We start from the raw sequence: 13,729 nt of genomic DNA on the forward strand, positions 1-13,729 counted from the left end.
GAAGGCAAGAAGGCGACTCGGAAGTGAAACTAGAAAGTGAGTACACTCGAGTGCCAAATACTTCTTGGTCCACTGTATGTTTTTACTTGAATAAAATGTATCTATCATGTAACTTGTCCTATTCTTCTGGAGTCCCCCAGACTGACTGAGTTTCCGCGAGACGTGTTCTCTCTCCGCGGTCAGAACTGGAGGTCGTGAGTGAGTCGATCAAAGCACGTCTCCGTCCCTCAGGCCTGAGATTACAGAGGGAATCATCTCGCCTGTCGAGGTGTCCCTCTTTTTTAGAAATTGATACTTCTCTCTGTTGTGCTGCATTATAGTATGAGCCACACAGTGTCAAGTATCCTCTAAACCTGAAAATCATTTATGTGCCTTTTATTTTTATTTATTTATTCTGATTGTTGAAGATACGATTTTCTGTTCATTTTGTTTGATCCCAAACCAGAATAGATGGTAAAATATGTGCTGTTCACTTCTCCACGGCTCTCCTTCTGAATAAATGCTTGAACGTCATAGTCTGTGTATACGCCTGCAAAATGATTGACTGCTAAATAGCCTTTAATCTTACATTCCACTGATGGATGTCTCCATGGTAACACCACTTTAAACCTGCCTTCAGAACATGAGATCCTCGCTTTTTCAGTGGAGGTAAGTATAGATATTAAACACTATATTTTTTATATCATTAGCCTAATAATGTCTTTCTTCTGTCAGACCCAAACTATTTAACAGATGCTGGATGTTTAGAAGCATATTCACGCTGGGCTTTTCTGAAATAATGAATCTTTGGTTCTTTTCCATCAGGTAGTGTCATGTCGGGTCAATGATGAGAGGTGAATGCTTTGTTTTTTTTATTGGCCAAATATGGTTTGATTCTCTGCACTTGAGTTTCTTTTGATATTTTCTCTCATTTCTCTCTCCATCATGAAATGTTCAGTCTATTGGCTCCAGATTTAAAAAGAAGAAGAAGAAAGAAATACTTTTATTCTGCAAGGATGCCTTGAACTGATCAAAAGCGACAGTAAAGACATTTATAATATTACAAAATATATGATAAATACTCTTTTGAACTTTCTATTCATCAAGGAATCCTGAAGAAAAATATATTAGTTTCCATAAAAATATGAAGCTGCACAACTGTTTTCAATAATAATAATAAATGTTATTATGAATGAAGGATCATTCAAGATATTTTTAAACACAAATTGCATTTTAAAATATATTAAAATAAAAAAACTTTTTTAATTGTAATAATTTTTACCGTTTTTATGATTGATAGAATGTATACAATTGTGCATCACTTATTTAAAAGTATTTAAACACTTGCGCAACACTTTAAATGTCTGAATGTCAATGAATTTATGAATGTCAGTGGCATTTACTTTAAAGAAAAAATAGCACTTTTAAAGAAAAACATTAGACTGAAATGTTTAGTTGTCGCTTTTTTTGATGTTTTGTTGTATAATGCAATGACATTCAGACATTTGAGTTGTTTTGTGTCCACTGTCAGTCACTGCAGATTTCTGCAGATCCGAAAGTCCAAAATGATACAGAGATTTTTTTTTTGCATCCAGTACTTAAAATGCTTGCTTTGGTTGACATAAATAAGTGTAATTATGAACCTACTTCAAAAAAAATTTCTCCTGTGAGGTCTTTATAATAATTATAACCCATATAAAACCCCAAATCTTTATTGTTATCTCTATACCTTTGTGGACGGCTAGATGTGAATGTCTCAGTTGAGCATTATTTATTTGTATTCGTTACATTTCACTGTGGATTATTTGGTAAATTTGCAAACAGACTTTTACGATATGGACTCGACAGTAATGCAACAACATGTAGAACCGTGTTTATTCTAATGCCTGATCTGTGACCAGTGATTTCTGATATGTAATGATTCATGTACAGTCAGATGTTCGTTATCGACGTGTCAGTAAATCAAACCAGTGACTAAACGATCAACTTCACATTTTTTCTCTTAGTAGGATCAAAATAATCTGTTATTTAAACTGTGCTTAAATTATAGAAAGCGATCAAAGAACGCTCCCTTTAAAATCACTGGAGCTGTCAATCAAACAGCAGGACTCTCGCCAAAACTCCCGTTATAATCAACAAATTACTTATTTGCATTGTGTTTGCACGTTTAGTTATGATGAAAGCATTCGTTAGAGTGCCGAAATAGAGTTGCAATGATGAGGTCACTGCATTCATGCACTCAACTCAGCTACAATGCCCATCACTGCAACCTTTCATGCCACAATCTAAATATATAATCAACACTTTTCACGCTTAGTAAACCTTGAGAGCTGTAATAGTAAAAACGTGCTTAAAGTTTTTCAGGGAGTTCCATTTGTAATACTTATTTCATATGCAAAGATGTCAGCCAATCACAGCAGTGGGCGTTTACACCGAAGTCTCTCAGAAGACACGCCCCTTCAAACAGAGGGCTAAAATCAGGCTAGGAAAAATGCCTTTTATTTCTAAATTATGACAATTTCATACTAACATTATAAATGCACCCCAGCAAACATTATAAAATAATGTTCAAATGACCCCTCATGAATGAGTATGTCGAACTATTGGATGAACCACTGTGGTGCTTTATGTAAACATTGTGTTGTGTAACTTTAAAAGAAAGAAAGAAAAGAAAAGAAATGTTTGATGAACGGCAGTACACTTGCACAGAAGACGCTGCAGCACATTTCAGCCCACAAAGGAGTTTCTTTAAGGCAAACAAATGTTTTTATACTTTATTCATGTCAACCATTGACAAGTTGCGTTAACATGAACCTTCAAGGACTAGTAGAGCAGAATGATTGTGCAAACTTTCAAGGAAACACAATGTACAATAATATCTAATGCTCAGACCTTAAAGAATGAGTTATAAAATAGCATTGTATTATCTCAGGTGAAAAGAAATGTAAAAAATGTCTTCGCCCTAGATAAACAGCAAGAAGCTACACAAGCTATATCGCTTCTAAAGGCTCGTTCACACCCAGAATGATAGCTATAATAACGATATTAGCATACACACCAATGGATGAATTTGTTCTGTTTATTGTTTGTTGTCTGCCGCTACATGCTCAAGCTCTTTCGTTCTGAAAGCGATTCCAATGATATTGTTTCTCTGTGTTGTTATCATTATAGTTGTGGTGGTGTGGACTGCTATTCTTTTCTGCTATATATGTAGCGATACCTAGGCAATATTAGCGTGCGCACCAGCAGATTATATTGTTTACTGCAGTTTTGTCGTCTGTCGCTTTAAATGCTCAAGCTCGTAAAGCAGGATTGATTCTGATTGGCTGTCAATGTTTCTCTGTGCCGTTACTGTTATAGTTGATGTGTGGACTCTGCTATTCTTCTATTTTTATAACTTTTTTTTAAAAACTATATCTTGTCAGTCATTCTAGTTATCGTCCCTGATGTGAACGGGCCTTAACTCCAGGTTAGTGCCCGTGGCTGTGCTCATGCGGTTCTGTTTTGACCTCTTCGACCTTCATGCTGCTGAAACAAGGGTACTCTTCTAAAAAGAGGTTATAGGAGGCGATCAGTTCCTTCCAGTAGCTCTTTTTACCGTAAACCAGCACGGACGCGCTGACCGTGGTGTAGACGCTGGCGAAGAGAATGGTCAGTGCGAGCGTGTTCTGCCTCATCAGCACCACCGTCATCTGTGTGTAGATGTCCACGGCCACGAAGCAAATGTACACGACCACCAGGCTCAGGGTCATCTTGATGACCCGCATCTGCGTGCCTAACTTGGGCCCGTGGGCTCCGTTGCTGCTGGCCTTCATCTCCAGAAGATGTTTCGCCAGGTGGTATGAGATCGAAATGCTGCATTTGACCATCACAATGCCCGGAATGATGTCGGAGATGATCACGTAGTAGAAGACGTAGGCGAGCCCGGTCGTATCGGTGGGCATGATGGACCCGCAATCGCCAAATTCAGCGCTCGTGCCGTTGTAATAAGTGAGAACGCTCAGCAAGGGAACGCAATTGGCGAAGCCGCTCACGACGATGAGCGCCAGGACGGTGTGGACGTGCTTGACGATGGCCTCCTGGATGCGCGTGTAGCAGTGGACGGGCTCCATCACCAGCTTTGTGCCGTAGTAGAAGGTCAGGAACGTCGTGCTCCAGAATATGATGAGCTTCAAGCTGAAGATGAGCACCAGCAGGATGGCCGCCATCAAGCTGATTCGGCACACGGTGTCGATCACGTCTATTGTCTGCCATAAGTAAGTGAGAACCTGCTGGGAGATGCTGGCCAGGGCGATGGCCGTGATGATGAAGTCGGCAGGGTTGAGCTTGTGCTTCTTCCGGTAGCTTCTGTGGGTGACCAGAAGCAGGTACATGTTGAAGAAGATGGTGAGAATTGCCAAGAAGCCGGTCAGCAGCCAGGCCGTGAGTTTGCCCTCAGGCGACAGCATGATCGATGGATGGTCTCAACATACACAAAGAAAAGAAAAGAAGATCTTTAAAATATATTCAATGAGATTATGGGCCCTATCATACACCCGGCGCAATGCGACGCCAGACGCAAGTGTTTTTTGCTAGTATCATTTTCACGTCCTGCACCACGTTTAAAGCAACACCAAGTAGCTTTTGCTCTCGGGGTCCCCCTACAGTTAGGAAACAGTATTGTTTTTTTCTTCTGTCGCAAAATCTGTCATGGTTACACCAGGGGATATACGTGCATTTGTTGACAAGCCGATACCCCCGAACTCTGCAGGAGTTTACATGCCAGCGTCATTATAGCAGCATATTGGCCACTGTTTTACATAATGGATATGCTAATTCAATTCAATGTTTGTGTGGTAGGTAATAGCCATATATTGTCAATATTATAATATCAAGCAACCATAGATGAATCTGCAAATTTGAAAAATCGATTGGCATTATAGCCTGAGGCAAGACACTTTCACCAGAAAAATAAATAAATAAACAAACATGACTATCAGCCTGCAGTCATTAGGATAGTTATCCTAAAAGATGAGTTTCTCCGTCTAATCATGTAACGTTAGCTATTACTAGTCCGACAGCATGACGGCCAAGTCAGCATCGGTCCCTCCTCCTTTAGCTCACGCCAGCGAGTGAACGCTGGACCAATATTGATCCTCGTCCGGCCTTTGATTTTATCACTCTCCCTTTTTCTCTTCCTAGTCTCCTCCGACAAAACCTTTGCCTCCTTCGGTTTAGTTGCTGCTTCGCCGTGACAACAACATACAGGCGCTACCAGCCGGCAAACAAACGCTATTTGGGCTCTCACGTCCGAATTTGAGGAAGTGGGGGGTGGTGGGGGAAGTGAGGTATGCCGTAAAGCAGTCGAATATTGTAGTTCTTTTTGTGCTCGGGTTACTACCCGAACCCCGAAGTTCCGTAGTGCCAGTAAAAACGATGCAGACCCCATCAGGCTATGCCAGATGTGTCATTCAACCTTGTAAGTCGATGTACCATCACAAGGGTCTTGGAAATATATGATGAAGGTTGAAAAACTACTTGGTGTTACTTTAAATAGCAAATGCATTTAAATAGCAAATGCAATCTGTTCGCCCTGAAGTACTAAAACTGAACTAAAAATTCTGTAAAGCTAAATATATATTTTTTTAATGAAAACAAACTAATAAAATGACAAAATAAAATAAAATGAAAACTGAAAATATAAAAAAGCTAATAAAAAACATTATTAATATGTGTGTGTGTGTGTGTGTGTGTAAAAGTGTTCAGTTCACTTAAAAAAAATGAGTGAACTCGTTGTCTTTAATAAACTTAATGCTTAATTGAAAAAAATAAGTTATGTGAACTTGACAATTCCACATTACTTAATTTTTTCGATTAAGTATGACGTTTTTTTACTTAGTAATTTTAAGGCAACTGGTTTCCTCAATTTTTTTAAGTTAAGTCAACTGAGCTCTATTCTCTGACTAATTTATTTTATTTCTACAGACAACATTGATGCATAAATGAAGGATGAACATGTATGTTTTCTATGTGAACCAGTGTTATTGCTAACTAAAATATAAACTTAAACTTGAAAAAACGAAAATTATAAATGTTGGCAATTTGGCAACTCACCGAAATAAAAGGTTTATGGTGAAATACTAAAAGTACCAAAATTACTAAATAAAAATAAAATAATGAAAAAAATATTAAAAGACAAAAGTCAAAACAAAAATGGACAAAAATTTAAATATAAAATTAAAAGCTAATCCAATATATACTACAAATAATATTAAAATAACTCAAACAGTAAAGATACTAAAAAGCACTCAAACGTCAAAGATCAATATCAGCTTTTTGATGCTTTCATATTTTTTCTCTTACTGCTATTGACTCATTTGTGTGCTTTTATTTCTTTAAAGAATAAATAAAGGAGAAACATCTGACAGCATTGATAAATAAATTAATATGAAGTTTTCCCTGTGAACTTGCACACACATATACAGTAAGAGTTATGATTCCATCAAAAATAATATTTCATTACCTTGTTTGGAGTTCTCAAATATTTTCCTTCATGTTCGCTGTGCTTGAGCTCCTCGTGCATTTAGGGGATAAAAATACCAGAAAATTATTTTCTGTTGTCATGGCAAAACGCATTTTCTTTTAAAAGAAATAGATGATAGGGAGAAAATTGAAAGTGAATTGCTAAGGTTGGTGCTGCAAGCTCTTGACAACAGACAAGTGACTTTTATACACAAGATTTGAAGGACAATTTTCATATGCTGACAGTATTTAAAGCAGTGTATTTTATGGCACAAAAGCATGACTAGTCATTCTATCCACTATAGCTGACCAAACATTGCGGTTTAATTCAAATGGCTTGTTGTCCATGTTGGTGGGCTTTTAGTTTCAGGTTTAATGCGTCAGTATTCATTCAGCCAGATTCATTTCCTTTCTTATGCAAAGGACACAATTTCACATTTGGTAACGGCAATTTGTGTTTACTTTGATGATTACAGCACTTAGATAATCCAGTTAATGAGCATTATTAAGGGCCATTATTAATTATTAAGTTATTTTCTTAGGGTGGGGGAAGAAAAAGAAGAGATTGTGTTAAATAATTCACACTAAGAGAAAGTAGAAGGACAAATACAGTAGTGAGTGACCAAATGTGATGGGATGTTTTTAATGACCATAAGTTTGATTAAACCATTGACATATGAGCTATATATATTAAATATGAGGGAAGATCAAAAGAATAATGTAGTAATGGGTATTAAATAATAAATCATTATGCGTTAATGTAGATCCATAAAAGTGATTTTAATTTGACAAACACAGTTATTTTTGAAATAAGAGACATTCTCATGCCCTCATCAAGTCTGGATAAAATATTTAATGTACTTTTTCTAAATATGAAATGAAGTCAAATCTAACTGACATTAGATTTTTTACATTCATTTGGATTGAGGACTGAGATTTTAATACAGCCTTAATCATCGTTTCTATGCCATATGCTGAAAGGCACCTGCACAAACCTGCTGTTCTCATTATGAAATCATATTGTGTAATTATTCAGATGTGCTCAATGTAAATGGAAGCCAAATCCTGTGGTGGACACTGCTTTGCCTGCACCCGTCCTTCCTGTGCTAATGCACCCAGAGGTTTTATTTGACTAGCACACATCCCACCGAGACTCATAATGACAAGATCCAGTCCTCATCCACAAGACAAATACAGCTCTCCTGGCATTCATATGCACGACGCACATTAAGTGTAATATTGCTGCATAACACGCAGGTGATAATGGCCACATAAGCATGTTTCTTTTGAAGAACTTTGGTGCTTTTTTGTTAAAGAATTGAAAGACATCCAGCAGTCCTTGCCTTGAGCCAAACGTCTTCTCATTTCCTAAGTAACCCAGCAGCTTTTCTCCGCTCCTCGTCTGATACCGAGAATACTCACACGACCCTGACATTTTACCCAGAGATCCAGCAGATAAAAGCATCACATTACCAGGAGAACCTACCATATTCTGTTTGTGCATCTCATAAACCATGAAAGCTGTAAGGGTATTAAATAATAAATCATAATGCATTCATGTAGATCCGTACAAAAGCGATTTAATTGGACAAACACACAGCTACAGTTACTTTTGATTAAGATAAATGGTACATTATCTCGCCCACGTCATATATGTCTTTATAAAATATTAAATAGATTTTTTTTAAAGATGGAATGAAGTAAAGTCAAGTCACCTTATAGTGTTTATACAAAACAGATCATTTTAAAGCAGCGTTACAGTGGGGAAGTATGATTTAGTTAGTTAAAATAAGCACAGGGTTCATTTTAAGTAATTTCACGGTCTTCATTTGTGTGGGTGTTGTTCACTATTTATTAGGACATATTCCATTTCTTTCATTAATTTCCTTCTATTCTCAAATCTTATGAAAAATCGTCTATTTATAGGAAATAGGAATATAGGAAATTTTAATTTTTTTTTATTTTTATTGGTATTTAACAAGACAACACAATGATACATTCAATTAAAAGTATGAAATTACAGATTGTCTCAATTTAAACCCTTCAAGAACCCTCCCACCGCCCCCCAAAAAATAAAAAATAAAATAATAATAATAATAATAGATTAAAATAAACATTCCTCTCTCTAGTAATGGTCTTTCCTCTTTCCAGTAACAGTCAACTATTGTGTATTAGCATTAGTGTCCGGAGAACACAGTAAACATTTTATGTAGTCTAGAACAGGTTCCCAGGTCTTCTGAAAAGTTTTAAGGGATCCTGAAAACAAAAATCTTAACTTCTCAAGCTTTATACAGCTGAAAACTTCTTGGATCCACCTGTCGTGCGATGGGGGAGTCACATGTTTCCATTTGAGAAGAATGGCTCGTCTAGCTAATACAGAAGTAAAGGCAATAACCTGGCGAGATGAGATAGTCAAGTCAGGTCTCGAAGGAATGCCAAAAAGAGCAGTCAAGGGGTTGGGGTCCAACTCTATGTTAAGAGCATTATTAAGTGTATCAAAAACATTGGACCAAAAGTTTGTCATCCGAGGACAGCTCCAGAACATATGAAGATGATCGGCAGGAGACTGCTTGCAACGATGACAAGCATCACTCATATCTGGGAAATTTTTTGCCAATCTGGCATTAGTCAGATGAGCTCGGTGGAGCACCTTACATTGCAATAAGCCATGTCTGGCACATATGGAAGAGCGATGAACTAATCTTAGAATTTCATCCCATTGATCATCGGTAATAGAAACACCCAGGTCATTCTCCCACAACTCTCTCAGAGAAACAGTAGGGTCTACATTAAGTGTACTTATTAAGTTGTAAATAACTGAAATTAGATGTTTCTGACCTGCGCCTAAAGTGAGAAAATTATCAAGAGGGCATTCAGGCGGACGGTTGGGAAAGTGGGGAAACAGCTTCTGAACAAAGTGTCTAATCTGAAAGAAACGAAACAAATGACTATTGGGTAGATTGTACTTAGCAGACAAAGACGGAAAGGATGCAAACACCCCATCTTCATACAAATCATTCAGCTCGACAAGTCCGTTAATTGACCAGATTCGAAAAGCAGGGTCAGAGCAAGATGGGGGAAAAAGATGATTATTTAAGATAGGTGTGTGAATAGAAGTTCTTTGTAAACCAAAATGTTTCCTAAACTGGACCCAAATTTTGATAGTGTTAGTGACAATTGGATTAGTTGATATTTTACTAATAGCTAAGGGAAGTTGAAAACAAATAACAGAATACAAAGTGCCTTTCGTTGAGACAATCTCTAAATGGACCCAAGGGGGGCATTTATCAGTGTGAACAGAATTGTTCCAATAAAGGATCTTATTAATATTACAAGCCCAGTAATATTGTTGAAAGTTGGGAAGTGCAAGTCCTCCTTTAGCTTTGGGGAGCTGAAGAACTGATTTCTTGAGTCGCGCCAGTTTGTTTCCCCAGATAAATGAACGCAAAATACCATCAAATTTAGTAAAAAAAGACTTATTAATGCAAATTGGAATATGCTGAAAAAGATAAAGGAATTTGGGTAAAATAACCATTTTAACTAGATTAATGCGACCCACAAGAGACAAAGGAAGTGAAGTCCATCTAGACATGTCTAACTTCGTTTTATCGACCAGCGGTTGAACATTCTTCTCAAATAGTTGATTAAACGAATTTGTGAAAGAAACGCCTAAGTATTTAAATCCACCTGAAGCTATCTTAAAGGGAAAAAGAGAGTATGAGATCTTACTGGCCTCAGGGTTGACAAAAAATAGTTGGAAATATTCCAGTTTGTTCCAGTTCTATGCTCAAAAATGTTTCAGTTGTTATTTAACTTAAATATTTTTCTTGTGTATTTCCTGTCTCTGTAAAAATCCCTTTACTAAATCAGTCATACTGATTCAGTACCTCCAGGAAGTGACATCATTTCAGAGGGACAGCACAAACAGACAGTAATTGGATGAATTCTGTGATGTTTTGTTGTATTCGCTGTTTCACTTCAAAACGCATTCAATCAGGAATCATTATGATAATATCAAAATTTATTAAAGTTGACAGCCACTGTCAGCCCTCACTATAACTCTTTATTTTCATCATGTTCTAGCTATAATATTTTGTTAAAATACAGTAATTTATTGTAAGGCATGGACACACTTCTTTTGTCACATACTGTTTTTCGCCTAAAACGTATAGTATGTGATTTCGGGTTGCAGCCATGTTGAGTTCAAATGTTCAAGAACTGAAATGAGCCATAAAACAACAGATGATGAGATAAAACCGGATCCATCAGAGCATTAATAAACTCATAATGTACAGTATGCCATTTCTGTTATGGAAACCATTACTTTGGGCTTTTTGCACTTATTGGATACAGTCACGCTTTATGAAAGGCACTTGAGTCATTCTACTGGATTGAAATAATTTTTGAGATACAGTCATTAGAAATGGTCTACAGACATGAATGTTGACACAAATACCATAAAGTGTTTTTTTTTTTTTTACCACCAGCGATTCTTCCTTTCTTTTTTTTTACTGGCGGCTAATCAAACAGACAAAAAAATCCAATAGATGTACATTGAAGGGACCTGAGCCAATTCCAAAGACCATTATATGAGGCTTAAGGATGCTTTAAAATAACCACCTAGCAATAGCAATGTGCTAACACATTCAAAAAAACACCTTAGCAACTGAAGAACCATCCTGGCAACCAACCAGAATAGCCATGATTCTGCACTCACATTTTCTTCAGAAAATCTAGCTGGTGTAAAAACAATGGTTTGCAAGGAAAATCTTTCTGCTCTCTTATTTAAGGATATGCCTATTGGTTTCTTTGAATCAGGATATTGATTTTTCATGCCCGATGAACCTTGCCAAGGAAAGGAATGTCTTGTTCACTTTGTGCAATTAAATGTGAATTCATCTGCATGCAGTCTGCCACAAAGACCAACACACTGTGTAGCGATGTGTCCCTGAAACACGGCGTGTAAATGCACTAATTTCATTTCAAATATCTTTTCATGTCTTTCTGCCACTCGCTTCTTATTATCCATCCCTTAGGCCAGACCCATTATCCCATAATCAGGGGTTATTGGTCTAACAATTCTGTGAGAAAAGTGGAAAAGAAGAAATGGATTGGATAGGGCGTTGAGAGGGTGAGGTGATGGAGGATGCTGCACTGCCTCCAGGGGGCGCTCTTGCACAACGCTCTCGCTGTCATACAGTGATTGACCTGAAGATGCAAATCAAACAGAGCAAACAATTCCCTTCCCATCATCTCCCAATCAGAGCGCAGATTTGAGCTGAACGCTTGTCAGTGCAGGTGCAGCACAAGGGAAACAGTTCGACAGCAACTAAAAAAACGACGCATTAGAAACGGAGGACTTTACCAATTCAACCACCACCATGCAAACTGCAGAATAAAATAATATATAAATATTTAACAAATCAAAATTATTGCAGCAGAAAAAAAATATTAGAAGTCATTATTTTGTTTATGTCTTGTCATTGAACATTAGTCCCTGGCACTGGCAATTCATTTTCATTTAAATCAGGCTGAGGTAAACTTAAGGCTGAAATACACAACACAAACAGATTTTAAAGCACTTAAAGGGATAGTTCACTTTGAAATAAAATTTTGGTATGTTTTAGCTTACCTGAAGTGCATCCAAGATGTAAGTGTCTTTGTCTCTGCAGTAGTTTCAATTTTGATATTTTTAGGTCAAACCGTTCTTGTCTGTCAGTCATATAATGCAGGTATATAGGCACTGTCTCCAAAAGCACGCAGAGATGTCTCTAATAGCATGCAGAGAAAAGTCCAAATGAAAAAATTCCCCATCGTAAGTGCACATTGATGGCATGCTTTTGGAGACCGTACCTATATACCTGCATTATATGACTGACAGACAAGAACGGTTTGACCTAAAAATATCAAAATTGAAACTACTGCAGAGACAAAGACACCTATCTTGGATGCATTTCAGGTAAGCTAAAACATACCAACATTTAATTTCAAAGTGAACTATCCCTTTAAACAGTTACAAAGGAAAAACTGGGCTTGAATACACTACACGGCTTCTAAAACACCGCATCATGCTGACTTTGTAAATGGTTACAGAGAAAAACTGAGGATCACACACTAGATTTTTTAAGTAATTCTGAACACAACAGAAACAGGCTCTTGTTGCTATGAGCCACATGCCATGAAAACATATGCTTTCTAAAATCAGCTCAAGTTGTGTTAAAGTGACATGACACGGAGGTTGCGATCGTCTTTTCTTCCCTGTTGTGACGTATGTCTGATTGAAACGGCATCTTGAACGAGGAAAAAATGTAGGGCGGGACTTGATTTTCTCCATGGGGAATTGATTGGATGGTTGTGCTTTGCTATTGGTCATTCTAATGTGAGTGACAGGCTTGTGTCTTGGTGGAGGGTGGGACTATATTCTCCACAACTGACTGGAAATTGCCATTCAGATCTGTCCTTATTTAGTTAACAATGCCCAACTTCCTACAATCCAATCAACTCCAGAGCACGAAAATCCCGGTCCAGTCCCGTCCTGATTTATTTCTCAATGTTTTACTCGAATACACATCACAATAGGGAAGAAAAGACTATATCACAACTTCTGTTTCATGCTGACTTTAAAGATTACGAGAGCACAAGAATGCAAGACACATTCCATATACAATTTTTTTTTAATTGTTTGTATGTAAACTGTGCAAAATGTGTCTGTTGTACCATGTCGCTCTGCTTTTGCATATCATAATCATACACTGTTCGTTGGTTGGCCAGAGGAGAACTGTCCCCTGACTGAGCCTGGTTTCTCACAAGGGTTTTTTCTTCATTCTGTCACCTGATGGAGTTTTGGTTCCTTGACACTGTCGCCTTTTTCCACCTTTGTTGCCATCGTTGTTTGGCTTGCTTAGTTAGGGACATTTCATGTAATATTCATCAATATTATTGATCTGCCTGCATTGACACCATTATATGAGAACTGAACTGAGCTGGACGATGACACAGTTTTCTCCAGAGCGACTATATATATATAAATGAACTAAATTAATAACTTTTTACAACAAAAATGAAACATCACTGAACTTACTTAAGCTGGCCTGTGACGCTATTTTGTTCTGGAAACAAACTTTGTAGCATTGTTTTCCTATTATCTCTGTAAAGCTGCTTTGAAACAATCTATTGTAAAAAGCGCTATATAAATAAATGTGACTTGACTTTCAGCATTGATACCACAAGCTATGCTTATACTGTAAGC

General features: G+C 37.3%; 1 protein-coding gene across 1 annotated transcript; it reads right to left on the reverse strand.

Annotated features, from left to right (window-relative positions):
* Positions 1-964: 964 nt before the first annotated feature.
* On the reverse strand, positions 965-6,658 carry tas2r202 (taste receptor, type 2, member 202). Its single transcript, XM_079637660.1, has 2 exons — positions 6,482-6,658; positions 965-4,441 (listed from the first exon to the last, which is right to left on the reverse strand). Exon 2 carries the CDS (start codon positions 4,425-4,427, stop codon positions 3,450-3,452), a length of 978 nt encoding a protein of 325 aa, XP_079493786.1. The 5' UTR covers positions 4,428-4,441; positions 6,482-6,658; the 3' UTR covers positions 965-3,449.
* Between the last annotated feature and the right edge of the window lie 7,071 nt (positions 6,659-13,729).

Source organism: Phoxinus phoxinus (assembly GCF_949152265.1).
Source record: "Phoxinus phoxinus genome assembly, chromosome: 15".
Classification (NCBI taxonomy): Eukaryota; Metazoa; Chordata; class Actinopteri; order Cypriniformes; family Leuciscidae; genus Phoxinus; species Phoxinus phoxinus.

Coding starts and splice junctions, on each gene's coding strand:
- tas2r202 (XM_079637660.1), bottom strand. CDS start 4,427: ATGCTGTCGCCTGAGGGCAAACTCACGGCCTGGCTGCTGACCGGCTTC.